Consider the following 19,471-nt stretch of genomic DNA (forward strand, 5'->3'; position numbering starts at 1 on the left):
AAACGAAAAATTAAAGAAAATCTGAAACATAACCCTTAACTCTCTCGCAAAATTACCCACTTGCCAAATGGCTGTTTGAAGCATACATTTTTCTTTAACAAGAATTTATCTTTGAAGTGCATTATAGGAAGTTTTAAGGGTCGCTGATTACGAATCCGAAGCCAGATTTTAAAATTTTTCAAAATTCAAAATGGCGGATCCAATATGGCGGACAATTTTTTTTAAATTGATCATATCCGCTCGAAACTGGTTACTCAGGGGTTTTCGGGGTCGCTGATTACGAATCCGATGTCATTTTTTCAAAATTCAAAATGGCGGATCCAATATAGCGGACAATTTTGTTAAAATTAATCAAATTGATCACAGACACACACACACACAAAAGCGCTATTTTGAATTATAAAAATCCAAAGTCATATTCATAAGCAGCGACATCAAAAACACCGTAGTAACAAGTTTCAAGCAAATCTGATCAATTCTTCATTTTGTCATCCGCCATATTGGATCCGCCATTTTGAATTTTGATAATCCAACATCATATTCGTAACCAGCGACCCAAAAACCCCTCGAGTAACAAGTTTCAAGCCATTCCTATAAATTCTTCATTTTGTCATCCGCCATATTGGATCCGCCATTTTGAATTTTAAAAATATGATGCCAGATTCGTAATCAGCGACACCGAAAACTTTATAGACATTATTGTTAGATTATTTCCTATTGTTGTTTAGTCACAATTACATTTATTGTAAAAAAACGCTATTTTTAAACATAATTTGTTTATAACATTTATTTTAGGTATAAAAAACACTTTTTTAATGTAGTTATATTGTAATGGATATTCTAAAATACATTTTGTTACTGAAATGTGTAAAATAGTGGCTGAAGTATTCAAAAAAGTGCAAGAAAAAAGGTGGAGTGTCAGGAGTGTCACTATGCCGCAAAGGGTTAAAATCATTAAAGTAGTGTCGATATGTTGTGTTAAGAAAAGTTTTTATTGTTATTTTCGTGATTGGTAAATCTTAGCTGATGTATTTTTTAGTGTTTATTAATTCTCCAAATGAAAATTGTATTCTTTTTTGTTATTTTCGAGAAAATATTTTAAAACTTTTCGTAAAAAAATATGCTCATATTTAATTTATCGTTATTTATTTATTTTTTTATTATTTTAACTCAAAAAAAATGTTTTAGCTGATGTATTTTTTGACAATAATCAATTACCGTAAAATGGGGTAAAGTCGGCGATTTGGTAACCTATTTCTGAAATATTTAATTATCTATTTTATAGAAAAAAAAATCAAAGATGTGCAATTGTTTTAGTAATTACAAATGCCAAACATCAATTTAAAAATTATTGGAGTCGATTTCATCAATAAGTTTTCATAAAAAATATATTTATGTGTGAATATCCATTTAGCCTCGAAAGTAAGTACTGCAAAAAAAGTAGTTGTACATTTTTATAAAAAAATTTTTGTGGTAAATCAAATTGTGTATCGTATTTCTTATATCTCTGACATAATTTACAAACAAAAATAACCTATATAAAATGATTAGATTTGACAACATATCAGTTTCTGTAAAAATTTGACATTTGTAGAGTAAAGTCGGCGATAATGCGGGTCTATAAAAAAAAAGACGGATTCGTCTCGATTATTTAAATATTCAACGGATCAATTGCAAAGGGCAATAGAAGAAGCAAAAAAAGGTCAAAAATCAATGTCACAAGTTGCAAAGGAACATGAAGTTCCCGTTTCGACTTTGAAAGATAAAATGGCAAATAAACACCCTCTAAATCATGGACGGCCTTGTGCACTATCGCCATCAGAAGAAATTGCAATAGCTGAACATTTGAAACTTGCAGGATCCTGGGGGTTTCCTCTACGGTCAAATGATCTATGCCTCATAATTCAATTATATCTAAATGATTCGGGACGTAAATGTACATTCTTCAAAAATAATGAGCCAAGTCGAGAATGGGTTCAGTTATTTCTACAGCGTCATGAAGACTTGTCCGTTCGTTTAAGTGAAAATATTAAAAGGTCTAGAGCTAAAGTTAATGATGTAATGATAAATGAATATTTTGATAATTTGGAGGTTTCACTGAATGGAATTCCACCATCAAATATTCTCAATTATGATGAAACTAATTTTACCGATGATCCTGGAAGCATTCAAGTAATCGTTAAAAGAGGTTCAAAACATCCGGAAAGAATTATTGACTCCTCAAAAAGCGCCACTGTCTATAAAGCAAAACATCTTTATCCAACGTGGATTGAAGGAGGGATTCCAGGTTCCTGGTACAATCGAAACAGTAGCGGATGGTTTGATATGGATATCTTTGAAGATTGGTTTTTAAAAATATGTTTACCGTATTTAAAAAATCTTCCCGGCAAAAAAGTTATGATTGGAGATAACTTAGCTAGTCATGTATCTCCTAAAGTAATAAAGGAGTGTCAAGAAAATGATATTGCTTTTATCTTGTTGCCACCTAATTCAACCCATCTTTCACAACCGTTAGATGTCGCTATCTTTCGATCCATTAAGAAAAGTTGAAGAGAAGAGTTGAATTTGTGGAAAAATAAGAACCGTGGAACAATTCCAAAAGCAATCTTTCCAAGTCTTCTAAAATCTACAATTGATCGAGTTGGTGACAAAATGAGCGTAAACATTCAGTCTGGATTTAAAGCCTGTGGAATTATACCACTCAACAGAAATTCTATCTTGAAGATGTTGCCAAGTGCAGAAACGAGTAAAGATATTGTTAACCCTACGGTTTTGACTGATTCATTCATTTCATATTTAGAAGAACGAAGAGCTGAAGTCTCAAATCAACGTTCTACCCGTCGTAAGAAACTGGCGATTAAACCTGGGGAAAGTGTATCTGTGGAAGAAGCAGTGCGTTCTTTGGAAGAGAAAGAGGTAGAAAAAGCTACCAAAATGAGAAAACGCGGAAGACTAAAGAAGATACTCGTTGGATGTGAAAATGTAGAATCCTTGAATGAAACGCAAGCAAAACGACGAGCTGGAAGACCTAAAAAATTAAGAAAAATCGAAGAATCAAGTGATGATGAGAATTATTGTTCTATAAATAAGGAGAATTTTCATGCGATCGATGCGAGCAGCAGTAAAACTATACCAAAGGACGGTTTAATTTTCAAGGACAAGGACTTTGTATCAATTTCCAATTCAATCTCCAAAAGAAAGAGAAACGAAAAATTAGAAATTTGACGAATTGTCACCGATATCGACGAAAATTTATTCGAAATTGAATTTCTTAAAATGATAAAAGGAAAAGATGATCATTTCGTTTTTCCACTTGTGCCCGATGTTCGAAATGTTCGAAGGGAAAACATAGTTTCTAAACTAAAAGTAAAAATTGAAAAAAAGGGAAGATATTATTTTTCCGAAATAAAAATGTGAATGATTCGAATTCATCGTTTTAGTTTCGTTCAAATAGAGTTGTCTTTAATGATAGAACGTCCAAGCGCCCGTCCTGCCGGAAGGCTTTTTTGGATGGCCCTATATATATGAGGGTGGTAAAAAGGGAACTCAAAATTTTTTTCTGGTCACCCTTTCTTATTAAAGTAGACGTAAAAACGAAAAAATTCATGCGTTAGACTTTAAAAAAAAAATAATATTAAACCATGTTTCGAAGCCTTCAAACTTTGCATGTTTGCAACAAGCCAAAAAAACAGTTTTTCGTAAATTCACTGTAAAATCTACAAAAACCAATATTTTTCGGTCTAACTACTCTCATTTTCTTCTGAAGCCTTCAAAGAATAAAATGTGATAGTTTATTTTTAAAAAAATTCAGTTTAAATATTTTTTTGGATTCGTCAAAAAAACCCTATAAAAACGTCCTTTTTCTTTGAATTCCCTAGCCTAGGAATTTTAATTTACAAACTTTATGTTTACATGCGCTAAAAGCTTGTGTTTTTACCTTTCCAACGATATATTTTACTTTTGGATTATCTGAATCCATGTTAATTTTATAAAGCGATTTCGGAGGGACTCACGTGAGTCTTTTTCATCCTGCCGGAAGGCTGTTGGACGTTCTATCATTAAAACTGTTTAAATAATTGTCAAATTATAATAAAAAGTTAAATAAAAACATAAAATTTAATTAAAAATATATTTAATGTACCTTAGATATTGTATTTGACATATTTTATTTTCAGTGATATCAGAAATTTGTTTTATTTCATTAAAATAACCTATTTTATCTGTTTATAATAATAACCGACTTTACCCCGCTTTTAGGGGAAAAGTCGGCGATGATAAAATGGTGTATAATAAATTCCCTGAGAAGAAATTTACTTTTCTCATGTCATGATCTTATAAAAGAAGAATCAGAGATTATATATTGAAAGTACCAATAATTAATTTAACCATTTTCATGAAGTTTTTTTAAAAAAACATGGAAAAATCGCCGACTTTACCCCATTTTACGGTATCCTAAAGAACAATGCATTTTATTTTCTTGTTTTCAAGTAAATACTGTAAAAAAATTTAACGAAATTTTAGTTTCAATATAGATGGTGCTGCCTTAGTAGGACCTACCCTTAAGAAAATGGGGAATCGAGTAAATTTGACAGCAGTGAATTCTAATTATAAGAGAATAATTATTATTATAATGCCAACGATTTGAAATTTTATGGGGTAAATATGTAATTGGAAATACAAGCTTAATTTACAAATTATTTTTGTTTTTGAATTTTCTACAATATACTGTTTATCTGAAAAAGAAAATTACGACCAACGACAATTGGTAACTGATATATACTTACCCTACTTTCGAAAAAAGTAATAAAAAAAATTGATTTTTTTTTCTTTTTTAAAGTGGGTAGAACCCTTAATGTATTGATCATTTGCTTAATTTGCCAACATAAGAATTTTTTTTATGAATAATTAAACAACTCATTACACATTTTTGCCTAATTTTGTATACAAAAAATAGTTATGAGAGTCATTGTAAATATTTATTTGGCATTTCGAATATTATATATTAGTAGATTGTGGTTGTTGAGAATATTTTAAGTAAAATAGCAAGATATAATCTTTAGAATCATGTCATTTCAAAATAAAGTGATATTCAATTTTAATTTTGCGCCTCTATTTAATCGTTGGAAAATATTAATATTGCGACAAAAAGAAGTAAAGTATAATTTTGATTTTGCCGTACAACTCAATCGTTGGAGCATGCAATTATGTGGAATGTGGCCGATTGAAGATCGTTTTTCAAAATTACGATTCTATATTGTGTTGATATTTCTTTTATGCTTAAATATACCAGCAACGATACAATGTTTTCTTGTGAATGATTTGTTTAAAGAAGTTGAAACTATTTTCGTAACAATCAATCTCGTATTCGTATTTATTAAAGCACTGTTCATTGGAATTTCGAAACAAAAACTCACACCTCTTATACAAGATATGATTGTAAATTGGAATGACACTACATTGTCAAAAGAATCAAAAAATGTAATGATATATAATTTAAAACGTGCGAGATTTATTAATACTTTATATTTGACATTAATGTACGGTGCTTTCATTCGTAAGTGAATTTATAAAGTTATAACTTAATAAAATCAAATAAAAAAAAAAAATGTTCCTATTGAAACAAAAAGAACTTTTTTCAAAATTTATATTCAATCAGTGATTATATATTAATTACAAATTCAGTATTGATAAATTTAGTAATTAATTCTTTTCAGTATTTATAATAAGGCCATTAATAAGATGTGGAGATGAATTTTCACAAAAATGTTTACCATGTCCAGCGTATTATCCTTTTGATATTCAAAAATCACCCAACTACGAACTGGCTTATTTGACGCACATATTTCTCATGGGCTGTGCAGTTACTGTAACATTGAGCGTTAATATTTTTTTAACTGTTGTAGTTTTTCATTTGTGTGGACAAATACAAATATTGGCATTGAATATTAAAGACATCGTGAATCCAAGAAACATTTCTGATGACAAATCAATTAATCCTAAAGAGTGTAAATTCTTATGCAACTTTGTTAAACATCATCTAAAATTAATAAGGTATCATTTTAAAAATAATATATAATAATAACAATGACAGAAACGTTAATAATTATTTATTATGATAATAATAATAATAATATTATATAATTTCCATAGAGATTCAGAAATCCTTGAAAACTCTTTTAACATTATGTTCTTAATGGAAATTGTAATAACTGTAATTACTCTCTGTTTTGTAGGCTTTGCAGTTCTTGTGGTAAATATTGTATAAAACTAATACATATATTCTTTCTCTGCCCAGAATAGATTTAATTAAAATTAAAAATAGACAAAACTGGTCAAATTATAGGATATTCTACGTACATCTTAAGGTTTTAGATTCGCTTTTTGGAAATCAAATTAGCTCTAGAATATCCTTAGTTTGTACACGAATATCTGTGGTACATCTCATGAATATTATAATTTCTGAAATTTTTAATTTTGCTCTGTTTACAAATGATAGTAAAAAATATTTTTAATTTAAATGATCACCAACGTAACTCACCAAATACTTTTAATATATTGTTGATTTTCTCTGATCCTCGAAGTATTAAACTTTTTATCTCGAAAAAATGATGATATAAAAAATTACCGACATATAAATCTATATTACCATCAGTCGGTAATGTAGATTTCTATGTCAGCAATTTTTTTATTTCCCCATGTTGAATTTTCAAAAAGTGCCATACTGCATCAAAAGATAGACAAAATTTGCTGTAATTTAAGGGTATGTGGGGAAAGGACGTTTTTTGTTGTTTGAAATTTTTTCTAAAATAAAAAATGATTTCGGGATAAAATTTTGGAAAAATAATTTTATTTGGTGCAAGGAATCTTGCTGTTCTTCTCATTTATTATAACTTAACGCAAAAATAGTAAAAATAAAGCAATTAATAGTAAAATAATGTATTTAATCATAGTTCATTCAGCGGCCATTCGCTCGAATTGGCGCTGTTTACTGGAGCACTGACAAACTCAAGCAACGTCTATGTATGCGCCGCCATGTTGGTTTTCATTTTCGTTTAAAAATGACAATTTTTAAACTTTATTTTTTAATAATTTAACGCAAAATTATTTATTATTCGGAGAACAGCGAGATTTCTTGAACCCTAATCTATCATCCCTCAAAATTGTAGACAAAAATCTTTTTTCATTTTAGAGTAAGATATATACTACCAAAACACATTTTCCCATACTAGGTCACGTGGGAGGTTCCCACATACCCTTAACAAAAAAAATTAAGTTCAACCCCAATTCCATTAGAAAAACACCCCTACAGTATAATCCCCTACATTGACATTTTTAAAAAAAAATAGAAATTTCGTTACACACAACTTTATTGAAAATTCTAGCAGAAAATACAACTAAAAGTGTAGAAAAAAATTGACACCTCGATACAAGTAGGGGAAGACCCCTATTACCACCCTTAAGAATCCCCTAAACACTGCAAAAAGAAGTATCTTATTATAAGATACATTGGAAGCAAGTTACCAAAAGTATCTTCTTATATATCTTATATCTTAAGAAACTAATGCATTTTAAGATATTGTTGATAACTTAGAAGCAAGTTGTAAAAAACATATTGTTGTAAAAAACTATAGTTGTTCACTTTTGGACGGGCCCAAAATTTGGAAATCTTTCATTACACAGTTTTCCTAAAAGTATCAAATTGAGACCAAAAATTGCATCAAATCTTTGCAACGTTTTGATGCACATAAGTTATATCAAAAAGAGATCGTTTTGTGTATCATTTTTAGAAATGATACACGAAACGTTCTCATTTTTTGATGCAAAAAATTTAATCAATTTATATAAATCATGGCCGAATTGAATCGACTCAAAATTAAACGAATTTTTTTCAGATATTTTGGTAATAGTGCAATTGCGGAGACCATTTCACTATTTAATTTGAAAATGAAAATAACAGAAAATCAAAGACAATGTGCAATTCGATAATTAAAAAGTGACAGCTTATAAACATAACCTAAAATGCATGAGAAAAAATTTGTCGATAAAATCAATATAGCCGAGCTTTTTAGATGGTAGATGGCAGTTTTGCTTTTTATAAAAACGATTCAGAAAAAATTTAAAGAAAGAAAATAGATGAGTGCTGCCACCTACCTTCTAAAAAGCACGGCTATATTGATTTTATCGACAAATTTTTTTCTTATGCATTTTAGGTTATGTTTATAAGCTGTCACTTTTTAATTATCGAATTTCACATTGTCTTTGATTTTCTGTTATTTTCATTTTCAAATTAAGTAGTGAAATGGTCTCCGCAATTGTACTATTGCCAAAATATCTGAAAAAAATTCGTTTAATTTTAAGTCGATTCAATTCGGCCATGATTGATGTAAATTGATTAAATTTTTTGCATCAAAAAATGAGACCGTTTCGTGTATCATTTCTAAAATTGATACGATGATGATGACGATCAATGTCTGCGCACGCGCACAAAAAAAAGTTTGTGGAATCTTGAAAAAAAGTTAATGAAATATTTCCAAACTTTGAGCCCGTCCAAAAGTGAACAACTAGTTTACGAAAGTTTCACGAACTATTTTTTTCCGTGTATGTAAAATTTTCAAAAAAAATAAATTTTCTTATTCACACAGTTTTATTGCAAACTTTTGTAGTTACCTCGAAAAACATCTTCTTTAACAAAAAAATTTTTTTTTTGGATTTAAATGTTATGTACCTCCATGAAGTTGGCGTCGATGCTCAGCGTCGAAGCCAACTTCAGGGAGGTTAGATGTTTCTGTTTTTTTTAAACTTAATTTTTTGTTGTTTTTTATTAGTTTGTACCTATTTTAAGGACTTTTTTGGAATTATTAAAAAAAAAATTTCGTTTGAGATAAACATTGCATACTTCAGGGTGCCTGAAGTATACCCCACACTGTAAAAAGAAGGTACTAAAATAGTACCGATTTTAGGTATTAAAATAGAACCAAAAGGCAATTTAGTAGGGGAGAGTTGCCAGTTGTGAGACACCGCCAGTTGTGAGACAGTCGATTTTTTGTAACGCGTAATATTAAAAAGCCGATTGCTTTATATAAAAACATTTCTTTTTATATGAGTCAACTTTTGCGTGTACACTGAAACGGATATATATATTGCTTGTATTAAATGCCAACACCGTGTTGTGAGAATCGACTAAAATCCATTTTTTCAATATAAGCAAATTACTTTTTTTCTAAGTTAATTAATTAGTAAAGGTAAATGTTATGCATTTTCAATTAGTACTTTTCTTATACTTTGTGATGCAATATTGCATTTTTCAAAATCTACGGTTGAAAAGAATTTTTTTTCGATTTTAAAAATAGCGCCAATTTCTGGTTGTGAGACACCACATGTTACCAGTTGTGAGACGGTGGCGCCATCCATCTGGGATAGCCTATACCCCTATTGAAAATCTCCACATGGGAAACCACATGGGATCCTATGTAAAATCCCATTCCCATTAGGGAAACCACAGGGGATCCCATATAAATCCTCATGGGAAATTGGGACAGGAATTGGCATAGGAAAATATATATGCCAATTCACAAATTAGAAGGCAACATATTCATTTATGTTAAGAATATATAATGCAAACTATAGCCAATGAAAATTATTCACAGTAATGAAAAAGTTATGTTTAGTTTACAAAGAAACAATTTTTTTATTTCTATTTCGTGAATTCTTTTTGATAATTAAAATCGTGCATACACAATAATAGTTGAAAAATGTTTTAACTACTTAAAAATATTCCTACTCGAAATTAAATTCTAAAATTGAATTAAAATATTGCACAAATTAAAACTTTTATTTTATAGTTTTAAACAAATGGATTATTCTCAATTTGAGAAGAAAATATCCCAATTACTAAATTTATTTTTTAAAAACTTCACAACTACCCAGATAGCATAAAAGCTAGTAATAAACTTAGAGCGAAATTATTATTATGTCAGAGGAAAAATTTTTCATGTTATTGGGAATCGAAGCAAAGTTCGTTTCACGCAAATTGAGAACAATAACCGACCTACTACAATAAGCAACAATTAATGAAAAAAAATTTCTACCTTTTGAATCAATAGTAACATGAAATTTTATATAACCAAAAATAATATTTTAATTCAAATAAAATTTATAGATAATGAGGACAAAAAGAATGCCAACGATTTGACTTCACTTTACTAAATTAATTTCTCTCTACATTCTATATTCAAATTAATCTTATTCTAGAAGGCACCAAATATTTCTTGGATCAAAATTAAAATATCAACAAAATTTTAAATAAATGTTTTATTTTAATGAAACTAGGCCACCAGGGTAATTAATCGACAATAAAATTCATTATTTATAACTTGACATATTCCATCCCCCCGCAGCACCGAAACTTTCCTAAAGATTTATTTGAAATATTTCAAATAAATCTTTAGGAAAATTTTTAGAAAAGTTTCGGTGCTGTGAGGGTCAAATCTAAAAGAAAAAAATGAAATAATTTTGAGAGAAATTAAGTATGCCTGCTTTAATCAATAATAATCAAAAATACAATATTAAATTAAGATAGTCTACTCTTAATTCAAAACTTCAACCCTCTCTACTATCTACAAATATTTTTTTAATGAGTTTACATTTTAGGGATTTATTACAATCATATAGGACAACAATTTACCAAAGTATGAAGCCAATCCCAGAACATTCACTTTTTGGGCTGGGGCGATTGAAAAAGAATCTCTCATATGTATAACATGTTAGGATATGATAATATGTTTTTCTTAACATCATAGCAATTTTAAACATCAAGTTTAAAATTCTTTTGAAATAATGTTTAAATGTAAACAAATAATCAATTAACATTTGATAAAGTTATGTAATTAAAATAATATAAAGCACCGGATATTTAAAGATAAGTGAGAATACAAGTTACATATTTTATATAATATATGCAAAGACATATATCATATAAATAAAAAAAATTATTGAATAAAAATAAATAACTAAAAATTAATTATTATTATTTCAGTTCTCCCACGGATTTTCTTTTCAATAATAAATTAAAATAATTAAAATACTATTGTGGGAAGAGAAAGGGGAGGGTACACTAAAACGTCAATCGAGAACAGACGAATGTGCAGTGCTGTTCTCGATTGACGCGATTTTTATCGCTCGAAAATAAAAACACTCAGGGCCGTATGAAGTGCCTTACGCAACAATGTGAATTTTATCTAGGGGATTTTCACTAGTGGGGCACTGAATCCACCTTAAATTTAAAAATCCCAAGTACGACTTTGGCGTCAGTCATAACCTAAATTCTACCCGCTTCCCCTCAAGTGTTCCCTTGCTCTGTTGTCGACTGACGTGTTCTCGATTGACGTTTTAGTGTATATAATATTTTATATTGTACATCATACTAGTATTGTACCAGTACAATAACAGTACGTTATACTAAGTCACAAAAGTTTTCAGTACGTCGTACTCGTATTCTACCGATATTGCATACCGGTACGCCGTACTAGTACAGTACCTCGTACCGTGCGAAGGTACATGGCTGGTACAGTACCAGTACGCCTAGTACGCCGTACTAAGGGTATACTTCCGAAGTAGGGGTACCTCTGATCTTAATGAAACTTGGTATACTAACGTATTTTGGTGCGCTGATTACGAAAATGATAGTGAAAATTGGCGCAAATCTGATTATCATGGTAAAAACCATAAAGTCATGGTTTTTTGCGATTATCTCGTAAAAAATGCAAAATTTCGAAAAAACACCGAAAAAACGATATTCTAATTTTAAGAATTTTCAACTTATTTTAAGAATATGCGAGACTTAAATAGGCGCCACGAATATATTCTTAAATTAAGAATAGAATATTCTTATATTAAGAATACTTTCTTAGAATCACTTTTTTAGAATATAATCTTAAAATAAGTCTATTTTCTTCTTGTATCAAGAAATATACTTTTAGCAGTTTTAAGAATACTATAAATTTAATTATCAAATCCATAGTAAAACCTCTCACTCTTTTCATGGTGTTTATATTATTACCTACACACAACACACAAATATAAATAATAATATAAAACATTGAAAAATACAACAAAAAAAAACAAAAAAAAGCAAAAAACAACAACTCGTCTTTATCGATGCTACACTGAAAAAGCAATCGATAACGGCTATATAGCTATATACACGTTGTTGGATCGTGGCGACGACTGCACACACGCTTGACAGTTTTCGCGGCAAATAGAGGTAATGTTGACCACTTTTGGTAATCAACATGTAATCAAAAAACCTATAATTATATTAATAAAAATAAATAATTGCGCCAATTTTCACTATTATTTTCGTAATCAGCGCGCCAAAATACGTTAGTATACTTACAACTACCAAATTTCTTTCTAGTTACTATTTTTCTATCATTTTGTTGCGTTTTTGATCGTTTTTTGGAGTTTTCTCGAAAAATAATGACTTTTGGTAAAAAATGCCTTTTTTTAAGATGTTTTTTATAACTTGCTTCTAAGTTATCAAAAACAACTTAAAATGCATTAGTTTCTTAAGATATAAGATGGATAGGAAGATACTTTTGGTAACTTGCTTCCAATGTATCTTATAATAAGATACTTCTTTTTGCAGTGTAAGAGTGTGGAAAAAATTTTATACCCCGTTACAAATTTTTTTATTTATTTTACGTCCCGAGTCGTATGTCCGCTTTGAGGTTTTGTACATTTTTTTTATTGTGTAATATATAAAGTACTTAAAATTTATTGCTTTCCCTCTGGGTAATAATTTTTTTTGCGTTTTATGTACAGAAATCTGTGATTAGAAAAAAGAAAATTTTTCTATGATATATGTACTTCTTTATATCATGCATTACTTCGCTTTAATATTAGAATGCTTATTATTTTATTTTGCACTGTAAAACGAGAGGTATTAATTTAATACCAACTTTAGGTAGGGGAGAGTTGCCAGTTATGAGACGGGTTTTGTTTCTGACTTATAAATTGTAAATGGGTAAACGAAATTGAAAAAAAAACACCATTCGAAAAGTAAAGTAAATACGCAACTTTTATTCAGAGGAAGTATAATATTTAGAAGAACTCAAAAAATTTTATGATCAACTTTTTGAGCACATGTTTTTTGTCAAAAAAAAAAATTGTCCAGTTGTGAGACACTTATAAAAAGTTTTTAAAATTTAAAAACTTTTGCTTAAAATGTTATGTTTATTATAAATAGTTAAATATATTAATGATATATATCATTGTATACAAAATAATATTATTATATATTTTTTATTTATTTATATTAAATATGCATAAGAGCATTAAAATTGACTTTTTCTAATTCGGTTGACTTTCTTTTATTGGACATGCCCAAAAATACGGGAAAAGAAATTAAAACAATATTTAAATACTGTGTTGTCAAAAGAACACAACGAACTAAACTGAACTGAGCGTTTTAAGCTATATAAAAAAAGTCCCTATTGAAAATCCCCACATGGGAAACCATATGGGAAACCACATGGGATCCCATATAAATCCTCATGGGAAATTGGGACAGGAATTGGCATAGGAAAATATCAAAAAAAGGTTCCTCATTTCCCATGTCATTTCCTATGTCAAATCCCACGTAAAATATCATGTTAAATACCATGTTAAATACTAATTGAGATCCTTTATCATTTTTTGAAAAATTTTTCCATGTCAAATCCTCTTTCGCCCTATCGAAAATCCATATGGGAAAGCATATGGGAATCCACAGAGGAAATGGAATACGATAAAGGATTTCACATGGGAAATGACATGGGGTTTGACGTGGGAATTGATATGGGAAAATTTTTCGAAAAAATAATAAAAGATTTCACATGGGAAATGACATGGGAAATGACATAGGAAATGACATTGGAAAATTTTTCGAAAAAATGATAAAAGATTTCACATGGGAAATGACATGGAAAAATTTTACGAAAAATGATAAAGGATTTCACATGGGAAATGACATGGGAAATGACATAGGAAATTTCAATATAGATGTTGATCGTCATTATAGTTTCAATGTTTCGCCACCAGATGGTGAAAATATTTTCTCTCACAGTTGAGATCAGTCTGGAATACTATAAAAGCTGAGAGTCTAAGGCAGAAGTAAAGTAAACTTTTTTTTATTTTCAGATGAGTTGCATTATTATTATTTGATATTTAATCAAATAATTAATTTTTTTTGTAAACTGCCGCCTGCATAAAGCAGCCAACTAAAAAATTCCCGAATAAAATCCTATATCGTTTCCTATATGTAAATCCATGTGAAATCTTAGGTTGAAATTTCAGAATCTATATGAAATCTTATATGATTTCCTATGCTTAAATCTATTTGTTTTATCATTTGGAAGAATGCACATGAAATCGTATTCCATTTCCCATGTGGATTCCAATATGGTGTCCCATGTGGATTCCCATATGCTTTCCTATGTGGGTATTTTCGATAAGGCGAAAGAGGATTTGACATGGGAAAATTTTTCAAAAAAATGATAAAGGATTTCACATGGGAAATGATATGGGAAATGACATGGGAAAATTTTTCAGAAAAATGGTAAAGGTTTTTACTTGGGAAATGACGTGGGGTTTGACATGGGAAAATTTTTCAAAAAAATGATAAAGGATCTCAATTAGTATTTAACATGGTATTTAACATGATATTTTACGTGGGATTTGACATAGGAAATGACATGGGAAATGAGGAACCTTTTTTTGATATTTTCCTATGCCAATTCCTGTCCCAATTTCCCATGAGGATTTATATGGGATCCCATGTGGTTTCCCATATGGTTTCCCATGTGGGGATTTTCAATAGGGACTTTTTTTATATAGCTTAAAACGCTCAGTTCAGTTTAGTTCGTTGTGTTCTTTTGACAACACAGTATTTAAATATTGTTTTAATTTCTTTTCCCGTATTTTTGGGCATGTCAAATAAAAGAAAGTCAACCGAATTAGAAAAAGTCAATTTTAATGCTCTTATGCATATTTAATATAATTAAATAAAAAATAAATAATAATATTATTTTGTATACAATGATATATATCATTAATATATTTAACTATTTATAATAAACATAACATTTTAAGCAAAAGTTTTTAAATTTTAAAAACTTTTTATAAGTGTCTCACAACTGGACAATTTTTTTTTTTTGACAAAAAACATGTGCTCAAAAAGTTGATCATAAAATTTTTTGAGTTCTTCTAAATATTATACTTCCTCTGAATAAAAGTTGCGTATTTACTTTACTTTTCGAATGGTGTTTTTTTTCAATTTCGTTTACCCATTTACAATTTATAAGTCAGAAACAAAACCCGTCTCATAACTGGCAACTCTCCCCTACCTAAAGTTGGTATTAAATTAATACCTCTCGTTTTACAGTGCAAAATAAAATAATAAGCATTCTAATATTAAAGCGAAGTAATGCATGATATAAAAAAGTACATATATCATAGAAAAATTTTCTTTTTTCTAATCACAGATTTCTGTACATAAAACGCAAAAAAAATTATTACCCAGAAGGAAAGCAATAAATTTTAAGTACTTTATATATTACACAATAAAAAAAAATGTACAAAACCTCAAAGCGGACATACGACTCGGGACGTAAAATAAATAAAAAAATTTGTAACGGGGTATAAAATTTTTTCCACACTCTTACACTGCAAAAAGAAGTATCTTATTATAAGATACATTGGAAGCAAGTTACCAAAAGTATCTTCCTATCCATCTTATATCTTAAGAAACTAATGCATTTTAAGTTGTTTTTGATAACTTAGAAGCAAGTTATAAAAAACATCTTAAAAAAAGGCATTTTTTACCAAAAGTCATTATTTTTCGAGAAAACTCCAAAAAACGATCAAAAACGCAACAAAATGATAGAAAAATAGTAACTAGAAAGAAATTTGGTAGTTGTAAGTATACTAACGTATTTTGGCGCGCTGATTACGAAAATAATAGTGAAAATTGGCGCAAATTTGATTATCATGGGCGAAATCGTGGCAAAAGGGGGTGGATATGGCCGAAAGTATTTTGCGGCATTCGTTGGATTCTGAGTAATGGTGAATATGATACTATATACGAGTCAAATAATATGTCCAACCATGACTGTTGTATATGTTTTCATTATCATGGTGTTTTTGGTTTTTTGGATTTTTCTCGAAAAATAATGACTTTCGGTAAAAAAAATGCATAAAACATAAAATGTTTGTTTTTTTGAGATCTACAACTTTTGTCTAAAACTTCACCGAAAAAACGGTATTCTAGTTTTAAGATTATTATTTTCTTAAAAAAATATTCTTAAAAATATTCTTAAAATATTCTAGTTTTAAGAATGTTATATTCTTACATAAATATTCTTAATAATATTCTTAAGCAGATTCTAACTTTAAGAATATTTTCTATGTACTAAATCTTCTTCTTCTTAAAACAAGAATATGCACTAGAATTGACGTGCTGCTAGCTTGTTCGCGTCGCCATTGACAAACGAGTCGTCGTGCAATTATTTTATTAATATAATTATAGGTTTTTTGATTACATGTTGATTACCAAAAGTGGTCAACATTACCTCTATTTGCCGCGAAAACTGTCAAGCGTGTGTGCAGTCGTCGCCACGATCCAACAACGTGTATATAGCTATATAGCCGTTATCGATTGCTTTTTCAGTGTAGCATCGATAAAGACGAGTTGTTGTTTTTTGCTTTTTTTTGTTTTTTTTTGTTGTATTTTTCAATGTTTTATATTATTATTTATATTTGTGTGTTGTGTGTAGGTAATAATATAAACACCATGAAAAGAGTGAGAGGTTTTACTATGGATTTGATAATTAAATTTATAGTATTCTTAAAACTGCTAAAAGTATATTTCTTGATACAAGAAGAAAATAGACTTATTTTAAGATTATATTCTAAAAAAGTGATTCTAAGAAAGTATTCTTAATATAAGAATATTCTATTCTTAATTTAAGAATATATTCGTGGCGCCTATTTAAGTCTCGCATATTCTTAAAATAAGTTGAAAATTCTTAAAATTAGAATATCGTTTTTTCGGTGTTTTTTCGAAATTTTGCATTTTTTACGAGATAATCGCAAAAAACCATGACTTTATGGTTTTTACCATGATAATCAGATTTGCGCCAATTTTCACTATCATTTTCGTAATCAGCGCACCAAAATACGTTAGTATACCAAGTTTCATTAAGATCAGAGGTACCCCTACTTCGGAAGTATACCCTTAGTACGGCGTACTAGGCGTACTGGTACTGTACCAGCCATGTACCTTCGCACGGTACGAGGTACTGTACTAGTACGGCGTACCGGTATGCAATATCGGTAGAATACGAGTACGACGTACTGAAAACTTTTGTGACTTAGTATAACGTACTGTTATTGTACTGGTACAATACTAGTATGATGTACAATATAAAATATTATATACACTAAAACGTCAATCGAGAACACGTCAGTCGACAACAGAGCAAGGGAACACTTGAGGGGAAGCGGGTAGAATTTAGGTTATGACTGACGCCAAAGTCGTACTTGGGATTTTTAAATTTAAGGTGGATTCAGTGCCCCACTAGTGAAAATCCCCTAGATAAAATTCACATTGTTGCGTAAGGCACTTCATACGGCCCTGAGTGTTTTTATTTTCGAGCGATAAAAATCGCGTCAATCGAGAACAGCACTGCACATTCGTCTGTTCTCGATTGACGTTTTAGTGTACCCTCCCCTTTCTCTTCCCACAATAGTATTTTAATTATTTTAATTTATTATTGAAAAGAAAATCCGTGGGAGAACTGAAATAATAATAATTAATTTTTAGTTATTTATTTTTATTCAATAATTTTTTTTATTTATATGATATATGTCTTTGCATATATTATATAAAATATGTAACTTGTATTCTCACTTATCTTTAAATATCCGGTGCTTTATATTATTTTAATTACATAACTTTATCAAATGTTAATTGATTATTTGTTTACATTTAAACATTATTTCAAAAGAATTTTAAACTTGATGTTTAAAATTGCTATGATGTTAAGAAAAACATATTATCATATCCTAACATGTTATACATATGAGAGATTCTTTTTCAATCGCCCCAGCCCAAAAAGTGAATGTTCTGGAATTGGCTTCATACTTTGGTAAATTGTTGTCCTATATGATAGTAATAAATCCCTAAAATATAAACTCATTAAAAAAATATTTGTAGATAGTAGAGAGGGTTGAAGTTTTGAATTAAGAGTAGACTATCTTAATTTAATATTGTATTTTTGATTATTATTGATTAAAGCAGGCATACTTAATTTCTCTCAGAATTATTTCATTCTTTTCTTTTAGATTTGACCCCCACAGCACGGAAACTTTTCTAAAAATTTTCCTAAAGGGTCAATCCATTATATTTCGACTGAAGTGGTCGCTGACTAATTTTTAAAAATTATAATACTTTGCAGGAATGATTTTGAAGTTATCAAGATCACGAAATGAAAAGAATTTTATTAAAATTTTAATTATTTATTGCAAAATATGAATTTAAAGTATATGAGGTGCTGAAAACTGTCAATTTTTTAGCCATTAGAAAATATGCAAAAATACGTAGAATTTACCATAAAAATAAAAAAAAATTATTGGAATTTACTAAGAATGAATAAATTTATCATTATCAATTGATGTAATTATTTAAATATGTGAAATAATATATAAAAAATGATTTTCAAGTTCGCCTGTCAAATAACCTAAATTTGCAAATTTCATCTATTAAATGTGAGAAAGAGAAGTCATTAAATTGAAAAAAACCTTACCAAATATAAAGTACCTGTGACTAACTTTTAGTTTTTCTTAGCACTTTTTTCCTTTTTTCTTCATAAATGTGAAATAAAAAGCAATAAAAATTGGCACTTTGCTTATTTTCACTATTTTCAAATGTAAATAACTTTCTTGGAGAAAACTGAAAAATTACAAAACTTGGGCAATATCTAATTGATCACTAAATACACACACTGGAAAAAAATTCGCTTTGGTCCCGAAGATACTTTTTGAGATAATTAAGTTTAAACTTTTCACAATTTTTATGAGGTTAATGCATGTGATTTTTATAAAATTGAAGTTAGTTCAAAATATTTAACCAATAAAACCTAACTTCGTCCTTAAAAAACTACATGTATTAACCTGATAAAAATTGTGAAAAATTTAAACTTAATTATCTCAAAAAGTATCTTCGGGACCAAAGCGAATTTTTTTCCAGTGTGTGTATTTAGTGATCAATTAGATATTGCCCAAGTTTTGTAATTTTTCAGTTTTCTCCAAGAAAGTTATTTACATTTGAAAATAGTGAAAATAAGCAAAGTGCCAATTTTTATTGCTTTTTATTTCACATTTATGAAGAAAAAATGAAAAAAGTGCTAAGAAAAACTAAAAGTTAGTCACAGGT

At 29.0% G+C, this 19,471-nt stretch overlaps 2 protein-coding genes across 2 annotated transcripts; both read left to right on the plus strand.

Moving 5' to 3' along the window:
* Nucleotides 1-1,713: 1,713 nt before the first annotated feature.
* LOC127283805 (uncharacterized) lies at nucleotides 1,714-2,550 on the plus strand. The gene has a single exon (XM_051308900.1). The coding sequence runs from the start codon at nucleotides 1,714-1,716 to the stop codon at nucleotides 2,548-2,550; it is 837 nt and encodes a 278-aa protein (XP_051164857.1).
* Nucleotides 2,551-5,064: 2,514 nt separating this feature from the next.
* Nucleotides 5,065-6,300, plus strand: LOC127283806 (uncharacterized). Its single transcript, XM_051308901.1, has 4 exons — nucleotides 5,065-5,554; nucleotides 5,715-6,051; nucleotides 6,234-6,250; nucleotides 6,296-6,300. The coding sequence occupies exons 1-4, from the start codon at nucleotides 5,065-5,067 to the stop codon at nucleotides 6,298-6,300; spliced, it is 849 nt and encodes a 282-aa protein (XP_051164858.1).
* Nucleotides 6,301-19,471: the final 13,171 nt, after the last annotated feature.

The sequence above is a fragment of the Leptopilina boulardi genome, unplaced genomic scaffold (genome assembly GCF_019393585.1).
Source record: "Leptopilina boulardi isolate dan_hultmark-lab unplaced genomic scaffold, ZJU_Lbou_2.1 LbouV2_310, whole genome shotgun sequence".
Lineage (NCBI taxonomy): Eukaryota > Metazoa > Arthropoda > Insecta > Hymenoptera > Figitidae > Leptopilina > Leptopilina boulardi.

Coding starts and splice junctions, on each gene's coding strand:
- LOC127283806 (XM_051308901.1), top strand. CDS start 5,065: ATGTCATTTCAAAATAAAGTGATATTCAATTTTAATTTTGCGCCTCTA. Junction 5,555..5,714: donor AATGTACGGTGCTTTCATTC/GTAAGTGAATTT, acceptor AATTCTTTTCAG/TATTTATAATAAGGCCATTA.
- LOC127283805 (XM_051308900.1), top strand. CDS start 1,714: ATGTCACAAGTTGCAAAGGAACATGAAGTTCCCGTTTCGACTTTGAAA.